Source organism: Cucumis melo, chromosome 11, assembly GCF_025177605.1.
Source record: "Cucumis melo cultivar AY chromosome 11, USDA_Cmelo_AY_1.0, whole genome shotgun sequence".
Lineage (NCBI taxonomy): Eukaryota > Viridiplantae > Streptophyta > Magnoliopsida > Cucurbitales > Cucurbitaceae > Cucumis > Cucumis melo.
This window is the reverse complement of record NC_066867.1, coordinates 22,608,167-22,635,506: the sequence shown is the minus strand read 5'-3', so window position 1 is coordinate 22,635,506 and position 27,340 is coordinate 22,608,167. Positions and strand designations below refer to the sequence as shown.

Sequence of the window (27,340 nt, the reverse complement as noted above, 5' to 3'; positions counted from 1 at the left end):
GCTTAATTAGTTCATGGGCAATACAATGTGTTATTGATAATAGAGAATCAGAATGTATATCTTGTAACTGTTGTTAAGCTAAACGTAGATGTCAAAGTATTGTCTATTCCAAAGAAAAGACAATCACATTGATAGCAATCATCTGATAAGTGAATGCACGTATTTAACTAAATGAGCGACGAAGAGATTGTAGTGATACAATCTCATCACCAAATTCATCTTTCACATAAGTTGCAAAAATATTATAATGCATACAAACTGACTAGATACAAATCATAGCTTAACTTTAAGTATTTGGATCCTGAGAGTCGAGTCGAGCAAGTATCATGAAGGCATCGAGAGGACGCTCGCATTAATTTTGAAGTTAATAAATGCTTTGTATGACCTCGAACTATTAATATAAAATATATTGTAATTAGTTAATTAAGTATTCCTTCATACCATGCTTGTAATTTGAGTTCATCTTCCATCTCGCTCCATCGTCATGGTCACCTTGCCCCACCAATTGCACCTTAGTGTATATAACTAGGATACAATATATTGTTCATAGTCACTGTATAGAATATACCGTATAGGTTTAGTTGCGCGATAGATTCACTACGAACATTAACTTCCTTTGTTCAACCTTGGACTTACCAGAAAACCTCTATTTGCTTACATTTGGACGATAAAGAGGAAAACCTATATTATATGCATATCATGAGAAGTTTAGCAACGCATGAACATGAACTGCATCTTTTATCATTTGTCCCTATACTAGCCGCCTAATAGGTCTCTAAATTATAGCCTTAACACGACATATATACGAACAAACGTATAGCATAAATTAAAACAAGAAAGTTTTTGTTTCTAGAAGTTATCACACCCCCAAATTTAAAATAATGCTTGTCCCCAAGCATTGTCCCAAAATTCTGGCACTATCTTTTTGCAAGCTTTCAGTAAACTTCTCATAATGCATTTCTAATTCTTCTCACAATCTGACATTTCATCCTTTTCTCGCATACTTTAAACTTGAAAATATATTCAGATTCTAAACGCGACAAGCTAATGTCTTGAAATTTCCTTCTTTATTTTCAGAAAATCTTATTTACAATTTTTACGAAATGGCTATTGTTCTGAAAATTCTTGGTCCTTTTCAACAAAACTTCTTATTATTTATTTGCGTTAGGCGTTGAGCGAGAAATCCTAGGTACTCTATGAGTCCATTCCTCCCCTCAACTGTAACTCTTTTCACCACTTATTTACTTACTCTTAGATTTGGCTGAAGCTTTAATTCTTATTTTTTGTGAGAGGCGGCAACAAAAGAGTTCTTATTTCAATTAAATTTAGAATGAAATAATAAGTTAGTTTTTGTTTTTTTAGAAGAAATTTATGTTTCAATCTCTTGAAAATGAAATGTTCTTTGATTTTTCGAACATTTTAAATCGAACTTCACAGAGAGGAAGCACATTGATTGTGAGTGGTTCTTCTTTAAAATATTTTCAAAATAAAAAAGATTTCTAATGTCTTTTACATCCTTAAAGATATTTCCATTGAAGCCTCGAAATATATGATTTCTATTATGCTTTTCAAATGCCCGTAATTTATAAATTCATAAGATTTGATATGAGTTGAAATAATGAAATGGTGATCTCTTGTACCCTATGCGATGACAATGCCTCATACTGGCTGTGTGATCTGGTATGGGATGCCTTATTCTTGTTGTGTGATCTGAGATAAGATGTTCTATTTTTATTGACGATCTTGAATAGAATGTCTCATACTTGCTATGTGATCTGGTATAGGATGTCCTTTGTTTGCTGTGTGATCTGACATTAGAAGACGCGTTATGCATAATGGAATTGATAAAACTTGCTAAACGCGTTGAGACTAATCCGCATAGTTACAACTTGGAAAAAGAGTGTGGTAAACACTTGAGCTGAGGAAAGGGTACAAAGATGTAATTAGATAAGCAGAATGATTCTACATTGTAATTATAAAATGAATGATGATGAATGTTTTCCTACGCGATATGAACCATTGTGCATGCTTTACAAAGGAAATGATTTTCCACACGATTTGTAAATGTTTGAGGATGAGATTTGAATCGTGTTAATCGTCTGACGTATTATTTGCTTTAAAACTCAATACTATTATTGAAACAAAATATTTGTATCGCATGATTTAACAAAATAGTTTGTAACGAGTTAAGGTTGATTTAATTTATTAAAAGTGTTCATAAAAGACCTCACTCACTAGTTATTTTTGTCTAATCTTTCAAATGCTTTGTTTTTAATCTCCCCCCATAGGTAACAAAGGACATCGAGAGTTGAACTTGTAGCCTTAATCACTTACTGTGCCAATCGTGAATGCATCATATTCGTAGTAGTCACTGTCAACTGTATAGTATGTAGAAGCTAGGTCAGAAGAGTCTAAATGTCGTTTTAAGTTATGCATAATTCTTTTGAAGGGAACTTCGTACTAAGTATCGAATGTAATCTATTACTTAAAATACCAATGATGTTTTCTTATTTCATTTGAGTTCATATTCCGCATTCGACCTTTTTTGTTGGCATTCTGCATGTATCTAATGAAGAGACTAGAATGTCTAGGCGGCCATGTCTCCACCTAGTCTCAAAAAGTGACATTTGGGGCGGGGTGTGGCATTTACAAACTAACACTCTATTGTATATGTAGGAAATAAAGAAAAAACATTGATTATTTTAACAAATCATCTTTGAAATGAGTTTTTGCTTACTATAAAGATTTCTGGTTTTAAGGAGACGAAGAAGGACAGAGAAAGGAGAAGCTAGGGACGAGGATGGGGGATGGAAGAGGAAAGAGGAAAGAGAAAAAAGAAAAAAAGAAAAGAAAATTCACCTCATTAAAAAACAATAAAAATATTGACCATGTCATTTTTTCGTTAGTAAACTAACTATCAAGTTAACTCAAGTACCATTTACAAGCATTTTCTATATCTCAGGGACTAAAATGTTCATTTTGAAACTTCAAATACTAATGAAATAGACTCAAACCTCAAACCTCAAGGACTAAAAAAGTGCATTTTGTCCTAAAACTAATTATGTTATACATTTTTCCAATGTACTAGTATTTTGAAATTTCCTAATAAATTCAAGTTGAGTTCTTAATTTCTTTTGCCACGTTAAGGCTTTTATCCTACATCACCCATATAACTCTTAAAAACAAAAATTCATTAAAGGAGTTTTGAACTTCTCCCTACAGACAGTGCCAACTATTGATACAAAAATTTGATATCAACGGTGAATTTGTAATATTTGTGGAAGAATCAAATAGAAGCCTTAAAAAATAGAGAAACTTGCACTGGCGTGGTACTTGATCACCAACTCTCCAACGATCAAGTCCGTAATTGTTGAGAGAGAGATAGAGATCATATAAGTCATGATGTATTTCATCGCACCTCAAATGTTATGAGCTCTCTCAGTTATATATAAAGATGTTTTTGTAACACTTGCTTGCATACTTAATTTCTTGTGTAATTAATCAAGAAGTTACTAATCGTGAATTGCCAAATTTCTTTCACTAGTGATCCAAACATGTGCAAAGGTGCAACACTTAGGCATAATCATTACTATCATAGGATCATCCTCTGTAGGTATTATTGATTGATGACCGTAGCCAATCTCCGTATTTAGTTAAATAAATATATGATTAGATGATCGATCCTATGGATTGGTCTCCATACTTCTAAATAAATATATGGCTAGATGGCCAATCCTATGAGTCGATCTCCATGTATACTTAGTCAGATATTATGGTTAGATGGTCGACCTTACGTTAATATTTTGTTTTTACAATATTTGTTGGTTATATAAATTGAAAGTGAAGGAGTCCAACTACAAATCTTTTGATTTCAATATATATATATATATAATATATATATATATATATATATATAATGATAAGTTTTTTGTTGGCTTGTTTTTTATAATATTTGAGCGCTTTTAACATTTTAGTTGGTTGTAGTTGAAGGTAGCTCACATATTCATACTCATCAGGATTTTGGTTCAAAAATAAAGAAATACAATAAAGTGGGAATATTTGGTAATTGGTGGCCAAACTTTATCTTAAAAGTGGGAGAAAGCAGTATAGAGAACCTCAAGGCTCTTTAGATTAAATCAATTAAAGTAAGTATTTCTTTTAAAAGATAATCAATTAAGTTAATTAATTAGTAAAGAAATATCGAAAACGAGAGAGATTGCCTCAATCGGGCAACTCTCCAAACTTAGTGAAGTTAATTATTTGATTAAGCCACTCCCACCAATTGTGTTGCAGATTGGACTCAAAATCTTTGTGATAATTTATTTATTTATTCTATAGTTGTAATTAATTTATTAAATTATTATTTGTAAAGTTACGAGTTGCCCCTAAGCTTTTGTCTTTACACTAACTTTAAATTATCCACAAACTCCCACCTTTACTAAATGCCAAAATAGATTTCAACTAAAGTGGGGTGACACCCACCTCGACAAATGTACCTTAATTAAATAAACCAAGTTCTACTACTTCCTATTTTCTTTTTCATTGCTTTAATGGGCCGTATCTAAATTTCTTTCCTTTTACTCCTCTTATTATAATCTTAAGCTATTAACGGTTGGGTTATAATAGATTTTATTTGAGATTTTTAACAGGGTTTTGAAATAGTTGCTACGGTAGTTAATTTGAAAGTATAAAATAATATTTATTGTAACAAGGGATGGTAATTATTATATTCTTACGGTAGTCTTTTGCTTCAAACACCCTCTAAAATTATAAATGGAATCTCGTTTAATTTTGAGTTATCACTTTCAAACACCCTCTAGAAAGTAAAGCAGCTCATGTGTGTTGGTTGCTACTTCATATGTGGAGTTGTAATTATCTCAAGTCTAACAACTCAATTGTTTTATGGATTAATGAGGTATCATTATGTGCTTAGGTCTATTGTAATACTAGTTCTAAATGAGCAATCAAAATCTTCATCATAGGTACAATGTAAATGCTAAAATTTATGCCTTAAAGCCTCGTAACATTAAAAATACAATTATATTTTCAACAATATGTAGTCGACATACATGTGGATGATGTTCAAGAAATAACTTATAATTTAAAGGTTATAGTATATAGGGTTGGGTGCTTTATCACAGTGACACTATGATACGATTCAATTTGTAATATAGTCAAACAAATGGTTTGAACCAAGCCATTCATGTGGTAACATGTGAGTGTACAAAGAGTTTGTATATAAGACTAAATTGCATGCAAGCTAATAATCTCTTTTTATAAATTTGTTAATTGATGAGATTAATATGTCATAAGTTGATGATATTTGATTAGATCTTAATTCTGAGTGTGTTATGAAGTTCTGTCTATGGGGTTTATTCTTTGATTTGCACGGGTGAGTGCGAGTTAAGTTATTCACTCAATAAGTCTACCATTCCTGGGACTTAACTATTTAAGTGGGGAGCAGGAAACATAACTTCAGAAGATGGAACTCACTCCTTCTCGGTATAGGGTAAATAGATGAGTAGAGGGTTTAGTTTTTAAATTGAAAGTTTAAGCAGACATTTGGCGCACAAGCTCGGGATCAAATGCCTGAGAATTAAATGTTTGTGGACTTATTTGATAGAGTTCTAATGCTTGGGAATTACAGATGTCTGTGTTTTGGGTGCAGAATTTAAAAATTTGGATTTTTTATGGTTGTATTTGGGGTGTTGGTTTTAAATTCTTGGGTTTAGCTAATCTGTTTATTTATTTATTTGTGGACTGTGCATTCTAAATTTATCATGTATTAAAATTTTTAATTAATTTTTTTTACATATTTTGTACCTCTAATTCAATTTCTTGACTCTATTGATTTTCATGACAATAATGTAAAAACGAGAAATTTTAAGTCATGTAATCAAATGGGGTTCACGAAAGTTCTAGTTAAGCAACACTCAAAAAAGTCTAATAGGTTTCAAAATAAGCACAACCAAAAAGATCACGCAAAAGTGAAAGTCAAAGAGAGTTATATTTGGTCATAGTTATGGTTGTCTTCCTATGATATGCATGCAATGTATTTTAAACTACTTTTATTAAAAGAGTTTAAATAAAAATGAGTTTTTTCTAAAACACTTTTTTCCTTAAGTCAATTCAAATAAGTCTAGGTCTTGTAGTTAAATTAACAAATGAAAAAAAAATGTTATTAAGCTAAAATTAAACTATGGTATATGTGATATATATTCACAATTTCACTATATATAACCAATCAATTTTCACCTAAGAAAAATATAACAAACTAAACAAAATCTCCTAAAGTGAATGAAATATCAATTAAAACAAATTAAAAGTTGGTCGACCACTCGGTGGTTGACGACAATAGTTACCAGGGCTAGTGTTCAAAGTTGGCCGATAAATTTTCTAGATTGAATTAGAAAAAGAATAGGTTAATCCATGGGCTTGAATAATGTTTACTATCCAAACTGATGAGACCAGGAAGCCTTGGTGAAGACGGTCGTTGATCAATATTGATGAAGAAAGTCTATGGTCGATCATGTTTAAAACGATTGGTTAAACACCGACCATCATGACAGTTGATCGCCAAGGGCCATGGCTATTAGTCATTGACCATCACTATGATCATTTGTTAGTAGGCATGACATTGATAATTAACGATAACGATTGGTTGTTGTCGATCATGATGTTTAGCTGACGAAAGTAACATCTAAAGTTGTAGGTCACCAATGATCAAGATGATTAGTTACGTCCGACGATCAAAGCGATTGATAATCGACGGTCAAGATGATCCGGAGCTGAATATCAAAATGATTTGAAGTCTACTGTTAAGACAATCGATCGTCGTAACCGTCGATCGATCATGATGAATCATCATGGTTGATATTGAAGTTGGCTAACGTTTGTTGCCAATGGTCATCAATGATCATATTCCAAACCCATAGATTTGAATGAAAACTTTTTATAAAAAATATGACATTCAATAAAAAAATAAAAAAACATAATCCAAACCCATAGATTTGAATGAAAACTTTTTATAAAAAATATGACATTCAATAAAAAAAAAAAAAAAAATCCAAACCCATAGATTTGATTTTTTAATCTCAATAATTTTCTGAGTGTCAACACCCCATAATCCACCGTAGTTACGAGGTGATTTTTTTACCCTTTACCCTTTTCTGTTTAAAAAGAGAAGGCTATAAAAAGTAAATTGAATAAGAGTGAGTCACCAATTAGAAGATTTAATCTTTTTTTATTGCTTTAACCGTTTTTATTTTCTTTGAGGAAAAGTTTTACAGTTCATTGGCTTAATCTTTTGTCTAATTTCAATCGTAAACCTACTCCAGAACTATAACCTTATCCTTGATCGGAAATATGAATCTCATTAAAAAGAACTATAACCTTAACCTTATCCATGTCCCACATGCACACATGTATATGAATTAAACTATTTTTAATTTAAATATATATATATATATATATATATATATATATATATATATATCTCAGAAGTCATAAAATCGAAATCAGTGTTTTATGTGTGTTTGTTCTTTTTTTTCCAACTAAGACCTAAAAAGATATATAATATAACATTTAAAAGACATGCTACTAATTAAATACCTCAAACTTATTAGATCAATGATTAAATTACTATTTTCATTTACCAAGTGGCAACACTCAAAGGAAAAAGAAAAAAAAAAAAAAAAACTAATCAAAGAGCCACTAAATTAATTTAAACAATTTAAACAAAGAGTTCATAATTATAATAGAGGTTAAAATAATACACTGTTTTCTTCATCCATTTAAAATGTGATTTTTGTGTTTCTTATTTCAAAAACGTTTTATTGCATTAAAGAATATACAATTGGAAACTTACGTAAATGTATCAAAACTGTAAACTATTTACGTTACATGTAACAAAGTCCATAACGTTAGTCATTTTTTAAATATTTTAGGTTTGCTCTTTCATCTTTCTTTTCTTCCTCGCGATTCGTCTTCCTCCCCTTATTTCGTTTTCCCTGTCTTCCCTACGATTTCGTCTTTTTTCTTTTTCTCTTTTTCTTTCTTGCAATTTCTTTCTATTATCTTTTCTATTTTTCAATTATTTATTTATTTATGCCGTTTAATCTTTCCATCGTTTTTCTTCTTTTCCTCTTCGTTTTTTTTCGCTCTGATTTCTTTCTATCTTCTTTCTACTTTTCCTCTCTTTTTTTCGCTGCGAATTCTTTCTATCGTCTTTCTTCTTTTTTTTTTTTTTTTTACGTGTTTACATTTGGGTAACCAAATCTAAACGACCGTGTATAAGACTGTGTACAACAAAAATAGAAAAATAAAAAAGATCGTGTATAAAGAATCTTGAAAAAAAAATCATTTAGATTGAAGTAGCAAAATGTAAACGATCGTGTAAAAAAAATAAAAGATTGTGTAGAAAGAATCTTGAAAAAAAATCATTTAGATTGGAGTAGCCAAATGTAAACAATCGTTTAAAAAAGTAAACGATCGTGTAAAAATAATCGTGTATAAAAAATCTTGAAAGAAATCATTTGGATTGGAGCAGCCAAATATAAACGATCGTGTAAAAAAAAGTAATCGATCGTGTACCAAAAGAATTAGTAAAATCGTGTACCAAATTTAAAAAAATAATCATTTAGATTTGGGTTCCCAAATCTAAACGATCGTGTAATAAAATTAAACGATGGAATTGAAAAGATAAATTGTAGTCATATCTAAATGATCACTTATAAATTGTAACAATATCTAGACGATCGCGTATAAATTGTAGTCATATCTAAATGATCGCGTATATACTGAACCATATCTAAACGATCGCGTCTAAATTATAACCATATCTAAACAATAACCTTGTAGCCATATCTAAACGATTGCGTATATATTGAGTAATATCTAAACGATCGCGTATATTTGAACCATATCTAAACGATCGCGTCTATATTGAACCATATCTAAATGATCGTGTATAAATCGCAAATATATTACGCACGCATTATTGACGGCGTGGTTGACGGGGCATTTTTGGTATTTTACACGATAGACCTCTAGACTTTTTCCGTTTTTGAAATTGTTCTATAGAGTGTAAATATTTTGTCGCTTTTTTTATATTTTTGAAAAGATCCCTATACAATTTATACAACTTTAATCATCACCGAAAAAAATTATTTATTTTTTTATAAAAAAAGAAGAGAGAGAAATCTAACATCAGAATCCAAAAGTTTTACTTAAGTTATCAATCACTGATTTGAAAGAAAAGCTGAGTGTAGATTGCAAGAAAAAAAAGATTCTAGTAGATGCACTTAAGTTATGCTTAATTAATCCAAAAGATAACACTCCTAAGACATATATTTATAATTAATAAGTTAACTAAAAAGCTCTTTTTTAGAAAAATAAAATCAACTAGTATATACTTTTTTATGGATATGTTACCAATTCTATAAATACTTTGACGTTTTTAATAGGCTCAACATTGATATGGAGTCAGACGTTTTTATTTTATTATACGAAAATCCAGAAAATACAAAAAGCTACCGAATGTTATTAATATATATATAGGATCTTTCTAAATATATAATAAAACGGCAAAATATTTACGCTGTATACAAGGACAGATTTATTAAGAGGTCAGTGGAGTCACGTCTCCCCTTCACATTATCAATTTTTATATTTTAATATTAGTTTTGAAGTATCAGACTATAATATATATTAAACAATGCTTTATATTTTCAATATTTTAGTTTTGGTGTAGCGGTTGTGCACTCATTTTGTACCCCCTAAGTTAGAGGTTTGAATCGTAATCATTCTTATTAATTAATTTTTATTCCAAGTATCAATATTTTTCTTTTCCTAAACATCAAATATCTTTCAGATTCTCAATAATTTTATCTTTTTAAATGTCAGATTATTATCTAGCCGCCGTCATTTGTTATTAAATAAATATTTAGAAAAAATACAACAAAGTCGGTGATCTAAACTTTCACTCTCTCAACAATATTCCATGAAAAATGTATTATTCTTTTTTTTTTCTTTTCTTTTTCTGATGTAATTTTTAAATTCACATTTATATTACTTATGTATATATTTATTTTATTAATTTCAGAATTAAAGGTCAGAAGATAAGTTTTTTTCCGTTCATCGTTCGAATATACGTACCATATCAATTCGTCGGTAAGTTCAAATTCTTCTTACTATTTTTAGTTTTAATACTTTTTCAATCTATGTGATAAATCATAATACTTATATTGTTTAATACTAATTTTGTAGAGTTGACATATCAACATGGAGAGATATTTTAAAAGAAAAACAACCGTAGAAACTATAGAGTCATCATCCTTAAAAAAGATACATATTCCTGATTCTGATAGATCTTATAAAGAAATCAATTTAGGAGAACTACCTACAAATTCTAGTCTAAGAACTAGAATTTATGAATATAATTATAATATTCAAGATCAAGTTCGTAGAGCATATCTACAAAAAGGTCCTTGTCAACCTCGAAATCATACTTTTCTAAGAATATCCTAGTTGGTTAGAATAGTATTTCTAAGGATGTTACATTTTGTTTATGTTGCTACTTGTTCAAACCAGAAGTAAGTGAAGAATCAGGAGGGGAGAGATTGGAAACAAGAAAACTGTAGAAGACAATTGTAATACGTATTAAATTAATTAATCTTTGAAGCTATTAATATATATATTTTTTTTACATTTTTTAATGTGTTTATTATATAGTGCCCCCTATGCAAAATTTTTGGATACGCTACCGTATAGAACAATTTCGAAAACGGAAAAAACCCATAGGTCCTTCCAATTTATAAATAAGTGAAGGAGGTAGAGAGGTGGAGAGTGACGATCGTAATGTTGTAATGTTAAGGTAGGGAGCGAACGTCGAATGCGCGTTGAACAAAGCAAACATGCGCACACACGTGTGGTGATAGGGTTATATTAACACTACCAACTTAGTTTGAGATTTCATTTGAAGGTTTAAGAATATATACCCACTTCCCACTTCAAAGATTATCAATATGGGCCAAAATACTCAACTTAGTTTTAGATTGTGCTATTTTTTATACTCGGTAGAAGAGAAAAAGAAGAAAGATATGGAAAGAAATTGCAACGAAACAAAAAAAGAAAAGAAAAAATGAGGAAGATATGGAAAGATATTGTAGCGGAAAAAAAAAGGAGGAAGACGATGAAAGAAATCGCAACGAGGACAAGGAAGACGAAAGAACAAATCTGAAATATTTAAAAAATGACTAACTTTACGGACTTTGTTATATGAACGGTAAATAGTTAAATAGTTGGTTGTTTTGTTTCATTTACGAAAATTTACCACTCTATCTATATCTATATCTATATATATATATATATATATATATATATATATAAACATTTTAACTTTGTTTGAAAAAGTGTAGAGTATTTATTTACTAACTAGATCAGTTTTATTTAAGTTTGTATTCTTATAACTTTTCTAAAATTATTCATGACATTATCATTTCATCGGTATTTTTTTTTTCTTCTTGACATTTTTGTAAAATTGAGTCAATAATATTTTTAACGTTATATGTATACACACATCCACACTGAACATAAAGTGATAACAACCCCTTTTTTTTTAGATTCTTATTTTTTTAGATTCTTAGCACAAGTTATATAATTGAATTTTAGCGAATACAATAAGGATTTTTATTTTCTAGGTTCTCAATAATTATAATATATATTTTACTCCAACTATCATAGGGGTGAATATCAATCTATTAGCATTTTAGATAAATGGATAATAACAGATATTGTATCCATACTTACTTGAAGATGATAAATACATAGATCTTTAAATTATTAATAGATATTATAACATCTTAATTAGTATAGTTATGTAATGGTAGCTCAATCAACAATAGAGTTGGATGAGCTATCCATGAACTTTTTTCATAATTTAATAGATGATAGAAGATTGGTGTTCAAATTTGGATCATGCATCTATGAATATTAGTTGAATTGTTTGGCGAAGTATACAGAAGTTAAAATTTCCATGGGCTGTTGAAAATTTAAGAACAATTTCCACTTCCTTAATTTGCAAACATTATTAATGGGTTCCGCTGTTAAATCATACCCACGACTTTTGCTCTTCCTCTTCTCACTCCCACGCGACCTACTTGTCCCCTCCCTATTGCAGGCTGACTCATTCGCCATTAACGCACCTTCAAGATCTCTCTGTTCGCCACCCAATTCTCTAACTCCAACGCCACAATGTCCATCTTCCCTTTTCTAATTCTTCCATTCCTGAAAATACCCCTTTGATCTTCTTCTGTAACTCACCGTCAAACCATCAATCTTCCATACCCTTTTCAATTTCCCTTCTGGGCATTTTCGCTCATGGGACATTTCTCTCAGATTTACTCTTACGATGGGTTTTGCGCTAGCTCTGCGTCAATGAGAAATGGGTCGGTCTCCACTTCTTCATTAGTGCTCGATAGCGAGAGAGACGAGCTTGTGGAGGCTCCATTGAAGCTCGAGAGTAAAGGGGTTCCAACTGAAAGGAGCGCTGCGGCGCTGAAGAACCATAGCGAGGCTGAGAGAAGGCGTAGAGCGAGAATCAATGGCCATCTTGGGAGTCTTAGAAGTCTTGTTCCTGGTGGGAAGAAGGTGGGGGTTTTTTTTTCTGCCATTTTTAGTTATTAGGGATTTTGGTTGAGCTTTGTTTCAATTTGGGGTTTTAGTTTTGTCTTTAATAATATAACAAAGAAGAGATTAGTCCAAAACACTCTTTATGGTAAGGACGTATTAATTGTACTGATTAGGATATGCTTGTTGGGTCATTTATGTCTTGTTTGCTCTAAAATGATAGAGAATTGAGAATTTTTGGAATGGGTAAGCTCATTCTAGTTTAAGAAAACTTCTGTTTTGACTTTCATTCATTCATTCACAGCATCTATTTGTTTTGGTGTTAGCTGACATGATGTCACTCATTTGACTTTAAATTGAATGAATGAATATTCATGTTCACAAGTGGTGAAGACATCATCTATCTAAAGGCATCTGTTAAGTTACTTCTCAATTTGCCATATTTAATGCACCAACCAGATTTATTTATGGATATAAGACAATTTCTAGTATCTCTTTCAATCTGGTCTTTATCTTTGTTCAAGTGTACTCTTATGAAATATAGTCTTGTTTTATGCTTGCCATGAGTATCATTTTGACTTTCTGTGTTTCTTCAATCATCAGATGGACAAAGCAACACTACTTGCTGAAGTAATTAGCCATTTGAAAGTGCTGAAAAGAGCTGCTGCAGAAGTTAGTGATGCACATATCATACCAAAAGAAATTGATGAAATAACAGTTGAACAGGAGGATGGATTCAATGGAGTACCGTATTCGATTAGAGCATCGCTATGTTGTGATTATAAACCCGGATTGCTACCTGATTTAAGAAGGGCACTTCATGCTCTGGACCTGATTATACAAAGGGCAGAGATTGCCACCTTAAATGGCAGGATGAAGAATGTGTTTGTGTTAACCAGCTGCAAAGAAGGAAACATTGAAACTACTGAATTGCGGCGGTTCCTCGAGACCTCCGTGCACCAAGCTATCAAATCTGTGCTTAACAAGTTCTCGGATCCACAAGAGTTTTCATTTATGACATTTCCAAACAAGAGACGGCGAATTTCTCTGTTCAATTCATCAAGTTCATCTTCCAGGGGTGATTTCTGGTGAGCATATGATTTCTTTGTACTGGTCTTTTGATCTTTAATTTTGAGTTAATATATGTCCATAAAACTCAAGAAACAGGTCTGTGGTGATAAATGAGTAATGATAATGACGAATAATCCATCTGCTAGAATAGTACAAGGGAGGCATACAAATTACACTAATATGTTAAGCCATCATTTCAAATGGTAGGAGTGACTAAATAGATTATGTTACAAATATGTATCTTCTGAATTCATTTACGAATATTTGTGGAAATTGTATCTTTGTTCAGCGATATAATATAAAAGTTAATAGTAACCATTAATAGCTGTGTGTTCTCTTTTTCCTTTCCTTTCGTCTGGAGGACTGGAAATGTGATCATAGTGACGGAAAATGTTCACGTACACGGTCGAGAAAATGTTCACTGAAATTTGGTCCATCAGTTTGTTTGTTGTTTTTTTGTTTGTACTCGTGCGCCAAAGATTAGTGAATCTAATAGAGGTTTAAAGGATTGGCAGACAATAATGTGATGGTGGGACACAGCTGATGTGCTTGATGATAGGACTGTGCAGACTTTAAAACTACAGTAGACTGCCTTGTTCATAGCATTCTTTCTATTATTCTCTTTATTTGCTTCCTATTTCTTTTCCTGTCCTTTTCATTCTTTTGCATATGTTCCCATATCCGTACGATCATCCATTCGTATATGTCTTGTAAACTTCTGATTCAATTAAGGTTGTAGATACTTTGGCTTTGAGTTACAAAATAAAGAATTATACTATTTGAGGTTCTTTTGGATTCTTGTAAACAGTCTTTGTGTGACTGTTGAGATGACTATGTTATAATCTATTCTATAAAATTCCTTCAAATTCTCATGTCCTAATGTCACTAATTCACATGTTTTTGAACTCAAGTTAAAAATGACTATCCTCCCCTCACCCTCAAACTTTCGTGGATAATTGTAACAATTTATGCTACGTTTACCCCAATGAATAACATTATAGATTAACGAGAATAAAAAAAAAATTAACCTATTTAATTACTTTTTGTGTTGTGTATGTTTATTGACACATGAGATCCACATCTAAATTTGTAATGAAATAATACAATTTGATTGATGAATTGAAGTGTTCAATTCGATTGTCCATGAGAATTATGTCGTATTGTTACTATTATCGTTCTAGTTACCATTAAGACCATCATTATTGTTACCGTTCAATTTTGACATCTTTATTTTTACTTTTATTGCTACCATTTGACCTTTAGAGGTAGAAGTGGTGTTAACAATAACAAAAAATTTGACAAAATTCATAATTTTAAGTAGGCACGATCAAAAGCCATTTCAATTATGTTTGTGATTCAAGCTTGCTACAATCGATCCATCAATTTAAATTGTTTTTCGTGATTAAAATCTATATATTCTAAAACAACTTCCATGTATGTAGAACTAGAAATTAGAAAATAATAAATACTTAATAAAACTAGTATATCAAGTTGCACAAACCACCCATTTTTGTGAAAAAGTATTGCTCATTTTGCTATATTTAAAAAAGCCCTTACCATAAATTATACGATATTATAAAAATGATTATTATACAAATTTTAGTAAGTAGAAGGTAACTATAATTAGTTTTATAGTTTCTTTTTACATCATGCACATCTAAAAATATGAAATATATTTCTACTTTCATTGAATTTATCGTGAGATTGACATGTTAAAATACAAGACAACAATTATATTTTCAGACATTTTTTAAGTATCTATAATATAACTTAAATGTGTAAACTCTCTAGAGTTATGTTGAAGTGGTCAAATTGTAAATAAGTATCTCAAAATAAAGGATCTAGGAAAATTCTAGACTTTCTTTAGGATCTTTCTTGATTGATCTATATCCTTCATGTCAAATTCTCTCGAAGTTCTTTGACATGAGTAATATCTTCTTTTAATACTTCTTGTGAATAACATATCATCACCGTAGGGAAGTAAGTCTACATTGTCCTTTTATAGGAAGCTGAGTTAACATAGAGACAAATATCGTTGAAACTTCCTTGGAACCTAATGCTCTCTATGTAGTCATTGAACCTTCTGTACCGATATTTAGGAGATTGTTTAAGTCCATAGATAGAGTTATTTAGAAGACAATAGAGATCCTTTTTCCCTTTAACCTCAAACCTTTTAGGTTGCACCATATATATAGTTTCATCTAGATGTCCATTTAGGAAAGCAATTTTAACATCTAGCTTACCTAGCAACCACTAAATAGGAATTTTATAAGAGTATATTTGACTATAGTGATAAAATCTATGTGTAGTCAATGCCCTCTCTATGTGTAGTCCCTCAATCACTAGTCTATACCTACTTGGAGGAATGATCACTCTTCTTTATCTATCTATCCCTAGGTAATGAATATTGACTCAATTAGGAAGAATTTCAATATTTTTAACTTGCTCCCTAGTAACCTCTTCTTCTCGTGAATCATTTTTAGGGTTGTCTTTTGCACGTGAACTTTTAGGATTCTCCACATCAATTCTAGTGGTAGGGTTCTTAATAACTTCAATTGTCACTTCTTTCCTTTGCATAATATTTCATTCTCCAAATGTAACATCTCTACTAATCATAAATCTGTAGGGATAAGAGCTCTAACATTGATATAGAGGTTTTTTCTACTCTTGGTATCGCTCCCAAAAGATCCTTTTAAGTCCAATAACCTAAACATGCAAACCACCGCTATTAAAACATAGCAATAGTGGTAAGCTTGGTGTTGAACCACTGATGCACAAAAAATAAGTTCAATTAAACACAAATTTGGTTAAAATGATAAATGGGAGGGGGGCTGGAATGGAAGGAAAGATAGATGGATACAAGCAAATAAAATACAAGAATGTAAACAAGAAATAATGCACCTAATTGGGAACCTTCTAGCGTAACAGATTGGAGGAATTTGTCTCAAGATACTAAGAAAAGTTTCAATCTATTATTACTCTTTTGCCTAGCCCAATTAATGGGAACCTCGATCAATGGTCCTAATGACCTAATTAGCTAAACTTGATATATTCAACCTGTACCTAACATGCTCTTCTAACCATATTAAGATTAAGGGATTACACTAGAATGAATGTTAAATTTTGAATGTCTAATTAAGCATTCAATATGGTTTCTAAACAATACCTGAAGTCATTTGCAGGCCTAACTAACCTATTGCTTCCTAAAGAATAATTACCAATTTCATGCTACGTACGTATTAACAATAAATCTTAATCTATCAATTTCATAAAATCAAATGGTTTGTCAAACCACTCAATCAATGAAATTTCGTATTCATTAAAAGAATAAATAAATTCTATAAGAGAATCAATAATCGATATTAACAAAACCAACATCAATCGATGATCCAATCCATTGTTTAGAATCTAAGCTTATTTTCCCATAACCTAGAAAGAAAGAAACTTAGAATTAATCCTAATTAAATACATGAGAAAGGAAAGAAATAAAGAAAATACAATTGAGAGGAATAAGGTGGAGAAGATAAAGAAGATGGCATGGAAAAGATCCACGCAAACATTCCAAGCTCACCCTCGAACCATCATAGGTTCCAAGAACTACTAGCTTCCAGACTTCTTCCTCTGAACTCTTCATAGCGAAGTATAGTTGAAAATTCGAACGTTTAACCCTAGGACAAAGAACTTATATAGAAATTGTCAAGGTGCCGTGACCTTTAACACCTTGTTGAAGTGCAACGCCTGTATTTAGAAATCCAAGAGCTTTTTGACACTTCGACTACATTTAACCCTTTGGAAAATACACCGTGTAGGCACCAAGTGAGTGTTGCGGCACCTACCTCCAAATACTTGAGATAAACTTCGAGTTGTTCTGCTTGCTTGCTAACATTTTCGTTTTAACACCAAAAGCATCCTACGTCACCTGAAAGTGTTCTTTGCTCATTTCCATGTTAATGTACCAAGATAAATCATCAAATACATAGAATTGACATGATTTAGGCAGAGAAAGATAGCTCTTTTAATAAAAGAAAAGATTTCTGTAAACTAAGTCGAAGCCCTCCCACTGCAATTGCTGAGACGACATGTCCAGTTCCAACTCGCATCGTCATCTCTCCAGTCTCCAACTACCGCCAGGAACTAATTCCCTGAAATGAAGAACAAACATGATTAGTGGCACCTGAATCTATTATCCAGGCTGAATCATCATTTTCCACTAAACAAGTCTCTAGCACTAGTAAATCATATTTACCTTGTTTGGCCTTCTTCTTTTCTGCCAAGTACTTGGGACAGTTTCTCTTCCAATGTCCCTCTTGGTTGTAATGGAAACATATTCTCTTTGCAGCCTTGGCTTTCTTGGTTGTTTTAGCAGCAGCGAGGTTAGCTTTATTTCCTTGGCCACTCTTCTTCTTCTTCCACTTCTTATTGCCAGATGAAGAAGGCATAGACTTAGTTCCAGAGGTCGAACCCCTATGGAACTTTCTTGTGGAAGTAGCAACATTTGCCTCTCCCTTCTGTCCCTTGATTTTCATCAGAGACTCAAAAGTCTGTAGCTCGTTGAGAAGGATGGTAAGGGTATAAGCAATCTTATTCATAACAGCATTGTTTCTAAATTGCAGGAAACTCTCTGGCAGAGATTCCAAAATAAAGCTAACCTGACTGGCTTCATCGATGACAGCCCCATTCATTTCTACCACGTTGAAATGAACCATCATATTGAGAACATGTTCTCGCACTGAGGCTCCCTCATTCATACGGGCATTATAAATGTATTTCAGAGCATCATGCTTGATCTGATAAGAGGCCTGACTAAACATCTCCTGCAAGGAGTCCATAATCTCACGAGCAGTGAGCATTGATTCATGTTTTTTGGCCAATACTTCAGATAAGCTTGCCAAGATGTATGCTCGGGCTTTTTTATTTGCCTTGGCCCAGCGCTCATATGGTTCTCGAACAGTTCGAGTTGCATTAGCAGCTGGGACTTGAGGACACTCCTCAACTAGGACAAATCTAAGGTCATCGATGATTAGCACAGTGTTGATAGTATTTTTCCAAGATGCATAATTATTGCCATTAAGTTTATCAGCAGCCAGCATATTCAAGGTAGCACTAGTCATTATCAAATTACTGAAAACATACAATTTATTTATATTAGTTATACTAGCATTTTCCATATAAAACCAATCAATTTAGCAAAATTTTAATGTATCCTAAGTGATATCTATTTTGCAATGATGCTTCAGTGAGATAGGATAAAAACCTCCGTAGGGTGATTAATTATCCCTTCACTGAATTGAGACAATCTCAACTAAATATTACACCAGAATAATTCTTATTCCTATAATAGTTAGTCATCATTGTTTAGTCAAGAAATGATTAACTTACTTAAAAATTTCTTGTAAGTGTAACCCTTCATTTTAGATTCTAGAGTTCCGCCCTAATAAGTAATCCGTAGGGAAAAAACCGATTGGAGCAAAAACTAAAGAAATCCTATCCATTTCTGGAGTTTGAGTAAAATCTAATGCAAACACCTTCCATAGGGGGACACAAGCAAAGGTGCCTCAAGGCCGAGCATGAGAATTTACTAGAAACTAATGAAAGAGACCGCGGGATGTGTTGACACACATCCCTCTCCCACTTACTATAAACACTATCTCCATTCACCTTGTTATTGACTTACACAAACATCACCCGTAGAGTAACACAAGCAAAGGTGCCTCGAGACCGAGCATAAGTCTCACGGTGTGAATGTTTAAGGAGAAACATGAAAAGAAAAATGAAGTATCATATACCTCATTTCCTCCCACTTAGTGTTTTCCTTAAAAAAAAAAAACAACTTAGAAAATACGGCTAATTATTTATCTAAGTCCATTGTTAAATTGGCCAAATATAACTATTATATTGGATAGTTTTAACAATATATGATTATTGTTCATCAAACACTTTGATAAATATAATCATGTATTGCATGCTTATAAAATGTTTGACTAATTCACCTTCCAGGTCAGTTCCCAGGTAGGGGTGTTCCGTTACCGTCAGCTTAAGTACCCCAGCCTAGACAGAACCTTCCTTAGACAAAGGTCCCTTATAGACAAATATTTTATAAATTTAATCTTTTATTGATATCATTTTAATCCTATTAAAACGAGAAAAGATTAACCCTATTTCTAATCTCATTAGAAATATTATGCATTAAGGTCTAGGAGAATTAATTTTAAACTATTTAAAACTAATTGTGACCTTATGTTAGCATGCAACTCTTTATTATAGATTTTAATTCTAAATTCTTAAACTTATAACACTTATAAGGAAAGAAAATAATTAAAATCTATAAACATGCAATTCTAATGTCATTTAATATATATATTCTCTAAGTAATGACATGCTCAATACATTTTCATTTTCATCACACAATACAACAATTATATTAATGCAATGAAAATAAAAACATCCATCAATCAAACTATATAATACAACATTTTAAATTATAGGATGATGCATGGATATATTAATTATACATGCTATCATATAATATAACAATTATATTAAATATGATGCATGAGCATGCTTAGAAAATCATGCAACTAAAATACAACATTTATATTTAAGTATGATGCATGATAATTATAATCCTAAGGTGGGATTTTAAACTATATGACATACATTATGTATATAATTTGTTTAATAAAACATCACATGCAATAAAAGATTAAAAGCAAAATTGACCGAATTTGGCACTCCTAAAAAAACAATCAAATTAATATAATCAAATTATATTAATTTAATTAATTAAAACCAAAAAGAAAAAAAAAACGAAAAACTGCACGATCTAAAATTCAAAGCCACGACTTCTTGCAACGGTAGTGGACAACCAGCCACTGCACCAGGAAGCAATCCACAGTATTTGAAAGACGCGCGTACAACATATATCTGTTTTTTTTTTTTTTTAATAACAAAATCTGCTGTAACTCTGTACAGATTTGAATCTGTACGAACTGGAAAAAAACCTCCGTAATGCCTCCGAAAATCGTTCATCAACCCAGCAACACTTGTCTCGAACGACACGGACTTACAGACTCGATTACATAATTAAAATGGCCAAACAACAGCCCCTTACATCAATCAAATTAATGAAAAAAAAATTGTAATCTAAGGTGCCAAAATCGAAAACATCTATTTTGCAAACCCACATTCAACAATGCAGAGAAAAAATACCCACATTTTCTTTGAATTTTGTTTAAAAAAAAATTGAAAAAACAATTGCACGATTTGGCTCTGATACCAATTGTAGGAATGGAATTCCTAAAGTGAAAGCGTATGAACGCCGTGCAAGTGAAATTCAATTTATGAAACCAATAAATTCAAAGAAAAATAATAAACATGCTTCTCATGGAAAAGATGAAAATAAACTAACCTTTGTAGAATCAATTATTCTTCCAAGCTTCGAGATACCACAAAATCTTCCTCATTATTCTCCAAGTAAAAAATCACATAGAGTTGTGGGCTTCTGTAATTTTGGTGAGGGAAGAAGCTTTTGGGAGAATTTTGTTTCTTTGGGATACAGAGAGATTGTAAGATTGTGCTGTTATAAAAAAAATCTTTCCCCTTTTTTTCTTTTAAAACAAATCTCAACAATGGAGGGGAAGTTATCAAAATAATTTCTCCTTCTTTCCCACGTGGGAGTTATTCTATTCTATTTAAATAAATAAATAAATAAATAAATATATATATATATTAATTAAATTAAATAAAATCAATATAAATTTAATTAATATATATTATATCTCATATAATATAAACTTTATATTATATCATATATAATATAACCAATGATTTAGATCTCTCATATAATCTATAGTTCTAATATGAATCGAATTTAATTTTAACCTATAGTTTATTTATGAATCTCATTCATATTATTATTATTATTTGAATCATATTCAAATATTAACTTCTCTCATAAAAAACTTTACATTATAATGTATCAAATACATTATATTAATTGTATCATATACAATTTATTCCCTTTAATCAATTTGAACAATTCAAATTAAACCAAAATAAATTTGATTCTCATTTATCCTTATTGAGCTAACAAGGGGACCTTATGGACCTACAGATTGAAGCTCCAATGAAATGAGATTAATTAATTAAACTCTTTAATTAAATTTAATCTCTATTCATTAACTATTAGTCATTCCACTAAAGACTAATAGTTGCACTCTTCTAACTATAGATATATTTTTGTGTCCATTAGATATAACCAATCAACGGTGCAATGACCCTTCACAAATTGCTCGTATGTACAGCTAGGCCAAAAATTACCGTTTTTCCCCTGTAGTTACATCTAACTCCTTAAGTACCATTGATTCCTCTAATGAACAATAATTATAGTCCTATTATAACTGAACTCCTCTCAGCCCAAGAGAGGGTGTGGCGCCACATTGTTCAAGTCTTGAAATCAACCCTTAAGAGAGCAATTTCTCTACTTACTCTATCTATAAAGAAGGAGTGAATTCCTTCTTGTGTAGTTGTGTTCCCAGCTCCCCAATCAGACGAATCCCCAAAATGGTAGGCATATTGAGTCGGCTACATAGGCCACTCTCACCCATATAAATCAAAGGATCGCCTTCATAGATAGGAGTTCACAACTCACTCAGGATTAAGGTCAAGTCATCTATAGTCATCCTGGTGAAATGTTTTCTCAACTAGTAACGGTGTTAATAAGAGAGACTATTCATTTCATGGTCCAGTCTTATACAAACTCTTTGTATAGAATACCCCCGCTCTAATGTCTCGACATGAATGATTAGGATCAAATCATTTGTAGCACTTTAGAACAATTGTAACAACTATAAAGCAGGCCATCTTCGTAGTGTCACCAGGATAAGGTATCCAGCCTTATCCATTTACTACAGACCATTTAGGTTATCACTTAAACATGATCCACTTGTATGTCTCCACATACACGTTTAGGTTATAGAAGATAACCTTCGATGTTAGTTTATTGGTTTTGTTAGTTAATGCAACTAAATGTCAAATAAAATAAAACACTTTATTTTATTAGATAAATAAAAAGTTTGTATAATATATACAATTACAAATTACAAGACCACAAGATTTAGGCCATCAACCCCAACAATCTACCACTTGTCCTAAAGCTAGTGGGGTGTACAACATAAAAAATAAAATACTATAATAGTACACAAAACAAGAAACTAGGGCATACACGAAATTCTTTTGGTAGAGAGAAAACATGAGAGGAGGGAGAAAAAGAATCTCACGCAGATGTTATGTGTTCACTTTTGTTATTCGTATCACATATCTTTTTCTTTCTATTTTGCAGTCTACATATGGAGAGCAAGACAGGGTAGTCACCTCACATCTCAGATAACTCCCACGTAAATGTGGGGGTTTTTATTTTCAAAAATATTTAATTTTAACTTTTAAATTAAATAATAAATAAATGATTTAATTAATTAATTAATTTATAAAAATTATTGAAAATAACAAAACATTTGAAAATATTTACAAAATATAAGATTCTATCAACCATAGATACTGATAAAAATCTGTTAAATACATTGATAGACACTAATAGGAGTCTGCCAATATCTATCATTCATAGAATATAATAGTTTTTTTTTTTTTTTTAATATTTTGATTCATTATGCTATATTTGAAAATGACCCTTTAATTTAATTAATAATTAATAATTAATTAAATCTAATTTAATTAATAATTTTATTTAAATCATATTTAAATGAACATCTCCCACCTAACTTATGATCTAATTTGATTAACTTAACTAAATTAAATTAAATTAAATTAAATAATTAATTGATTACCACATATGAATCATATTCAATTTTATTTCTCTCCTAACTTATGATTTTAATGTGTATCGAATACACATTAATTTTAACCTATAATTTTAATATGTATCCAATTCATAGACTCCTTCAAATATTTAATCATTTCATAAATTCATTTCAAAACTTATCCAAAAATTAAAGGAAAATTTTATAAATATAACAAATGAAATATTTACGGCCCGTGTAACAAAATGAAAAGGTCCATGAAGGTGGTCGTTTTTTTAAAATATTCCAAGTTTTCCCTTTCTTTTCATTGTCTTCCTTCTCTTGTAAATGTAGATATATTTATGTGTCCATATACTCCACTAAATACTTATAACTGTACTCTTGTAACTGTAGATATATTTATGTGTTCATGGATATAGATCAATATCGACAAGTTAGTCCTTCATAAGTGTTTGTAATACCAGCTAGATCAAATTACCATTTTATCCTTAGGTTATATTTTATTTCGTAAATATCGAGCCAGTGAGAGGGTAGGACTTTTTTTTGTCATGGAATCACCATTTCAGGGAACACTTATCTACATACTCTAAAATGATAATGAATGAATTCCATCTTGTAATATTATGTTCCAAGCTTCTTACTTGATCTTGTCCCCCAAATGATAGACATATTGAGTTGGCTAACTAGCCATTCTCACCCATGCAAATCAAAGGACAATCATCTGTGAACTCGTCCATAATACTCTCAGAATGAAGACTAAGTCATGTAGGTCATCCTATTGAAATAGAAGCCTTACTAATCAATGGAATTACTATTTCGTGGTCTAATCTTATACAAACTCATTATATAGGATACTCCTACTCGTATGTCATCTACACGAATGTGTTGGATCATTGTGTTTATATGAAATATAAAGTGGGTTGTATCCATAGTGTTACTAAGATAAGGTACCCAACCTCATCCTTATACTATAGACCTTTTAAACTATATCTTGAACATTGATTATTGTTTGTAGACGTACAATTCAATTCTTATTAGACAATCCATGATGTTATTTTATTGGATTTAGAATGATTAAGATAAAATTAATACTAAATAATCAATAACTTTTATTGAAATGATAACAATAACACTTTATTGAGAATGATCGATTATTTATCTATGAGTTTTAGAACATCAAACCCAATATTCATACCATCTTTAAAGCATAAAAACATCCATTTAACAACCCTAGAATTAAGTTTCCCTTGGTTTTGATGTATATATCCAATAACACAACCAAATAGATTTAGGTATTCTAGGTTAGGTTGATGTTTAGACTATGTTTTCTTGTAAGTGTGAAGTAGTTTAGGGAAGAGTGAGGGGACTTATTGAAAGTGTATATACTGTATAAGCAGCCACTTAAGCCCAATATTTCTGATTTAGAATGACATCAAACAGTAAACATCTAACTTTCTCAATGATAGTTCTATTTAATCACTTAACCACCATGTTTTTTAGATGTTTACCTCATCGTGTCTAGTGATCTCATTCTCTATACAACATTGGTTAAATTTTTCATTATAAAATTCTAGTCCATTATCAGTTCATAAGTATTTAGTCTCAGACATTTGCTTGTCTACCATTAGTTTCAATTCTTCGAATTTTTCAAGCACATGATCTTAAGTTCTAAGGAAGTAAACCCAACTCTTTCTCGAGTAATCACCTATAAAGGTTAAGAGATACTTGAGCAAATTAGGCTTGGAGTTGGTGTCACACCCTACTCCAAAGCCACTCTCTGCGACCGAGCAGATACATGACCACCTAGAAGACATTCTACAAGAATCTCTTCTTGAGATAACACACAAAACGCCTAGTAATCGACATAAACACAACCAACGAACTTAACCCGAGATGAAAACTTAATTGAAAATGCGAATACTTCATTGATAATGGTCAAATGAGTACATTTAACACAAGTACAAAGTTCCTTCAACAAAACATATATAATCTCGAAACAATAGTTGGACTCTCCTCGCCTATCTACTGCATGCTATGCAAGTTGACAGTGACTACTACCAAGATGATGCAATTTGAGTATGGCACAATAGGCAATCGGGATGAAAAGTTGAAGGTTGGTTGTCTTTCGCTATCTGGGAGAGGGGAAAATAAATCAAAACATTTGAAAGGTTAGACAAAACTGAGTGTGTGGGGTCTTTTATCAACACTTTTAATAAGTCAAACTATATGTTACGCGAACAAACAATGCCTAAGCGAGGAAAGTCCAAGTATTGTTTTGAGTCATGTTTAATAGTTTGTACTAAATGTTATAATAGTACTTGAAGTACTTCAATCAAAATACCAATAAAGTTCAGATTTCACAATAAATTTCTTTACAACTACTTTTCTTTAATTTCTCTTACTAGGCATTCGACGCGTTACTTCGCGGATAATATCGCATAGGATGTTTAGACGGTCGCGTCTTCATTCCATTGCATAGAGTAAATTAGAGCAGGGTGTGACAACATTGCAACATTTTCTCTCCCTTAGCTCTTTCTCTATCTCTGAAAATTCCTACCATAAATCATTTTAGATCCATATAGGACATGAGAACAAGATTTAAAATTCTCGTTCAACATTCGAGACATAATGTCTGTGCTCGCTGTGTTGCTCACCATCCCTCGTGCCACCAATACTTTGGTTGTATAAGTCTTCCTTCACATTCTTGTTTTTCTTTTCATCCACCAAGCATCTCTCAATTTGTATGGCGCTTCAACTAATTTAGAAAAATCGAACCAGTCCATTGGACGCCACCAATGCTCTAATCTCTGCCTTTAATCTATCTTCAAAATGCTTACATTTGTCGATCTCATCAATTATAAAGGCTAATGCATTCTTATAACTAAGCTTGATAGAAATGCCTTATGTTCGACCCTGGCTTACCTAGAAAACCACTCGCTTCATTTACTTGGGCAAGCAAAAGAAAAACTTGTACTCAACATAGATTAAGTAGTTACACATGGAAAGGACGTGTACCTTTTATTGTACGATCCTCGCCTAGAGACGTAGAGAGCATATTGCATGTGATAATCATGTCTTATCGCATAGCGTAGTCGTAGACATAGAACCTCAATGACACATTAACAAATTTATTATTAAGCAGATGAAAGGTGCATTAACGATCGTGTAGCCTATCGTCTAGGGTTACGTTGAGAATCGTGTACCCCATCTTGTAGGGGTTTTCTACCCCATTGATTCTGCGAAGAGAGTTTACGATAGAAATATTAAATCTACATCTCATCTACATCGCAAGACCAAAATGACAAAATACCAAGTACCAAGTGGCCACTACCAAGATGATGTGATTTGAGTATGGCACAATAGGCAATCAAGACAACAAGTCAAAGGCTGGTTGTCCTTCGCTATCTGGGAGAGGGGAAAATAAATAAAAGCATTTGAAAAGTTAGACAAAAATGTCTAGTACGTGGGATCTTTTATCAACACTTTTAATAACTCAAACTATGCAATAACGTGTTGCAACTCATTTCGTTAAATCATGTGATTTAAATAGTTATGTGTTTCAATAATAAAATATTGAATCAAAATAAAATCATCTCAACGTGTTAGGCAATCAACATAGTCCAAATTTCATTAACAAACATTTATAATTCATATAGAAAGCATTTCTTTTCAAATCATTCATAATAACTCATATCTTATAAGCATGCATCTCACATAATGCATCATTACATCATATCGCAGAATTGCTCTGCATGATCAATTACATCTTTGTACCATTTCCTCAGCTCAAGCATTTACCACTCTTTTATTGGGTTACAGCTGTACGA

General features: G+C 31.5%; 1 protein-coding gene across 2 annotated transcripts; it reads left to right on the top strand.

Annotated features, from left to right (window-relative positions):
• The first annotated feature begins 12,016 nt into the window (after positions 1–12,016).
• LOC103496369 (transcription factor bHLH30-like) lies at positions 12,017–14,486 on the top strand. Of its 2 annotated transcripts, none has more exons than XM_008458205.3 (3): positions 12,017–12,648; positions 13,231–13,715; positions 14,214–14,486. In XM_008458205.3, coding segments are annotated over exons 1-3 (756 nt in total). In that variant the 5' UTR covers positions 12,017–12,378; the 3' UTR covers positions 14,215–14,486. The 2 variants fall into 2 exon arrangements, with proteins under 2 accessions (XP_008456427.1, XP_008456426.1); XM_008458204.3 differs by having other exon boundaries at positions 14,205–14,486.
• The last annotated feature ends 12,854 nt before the right edge of the window (positions 14,487–27,340 follow it).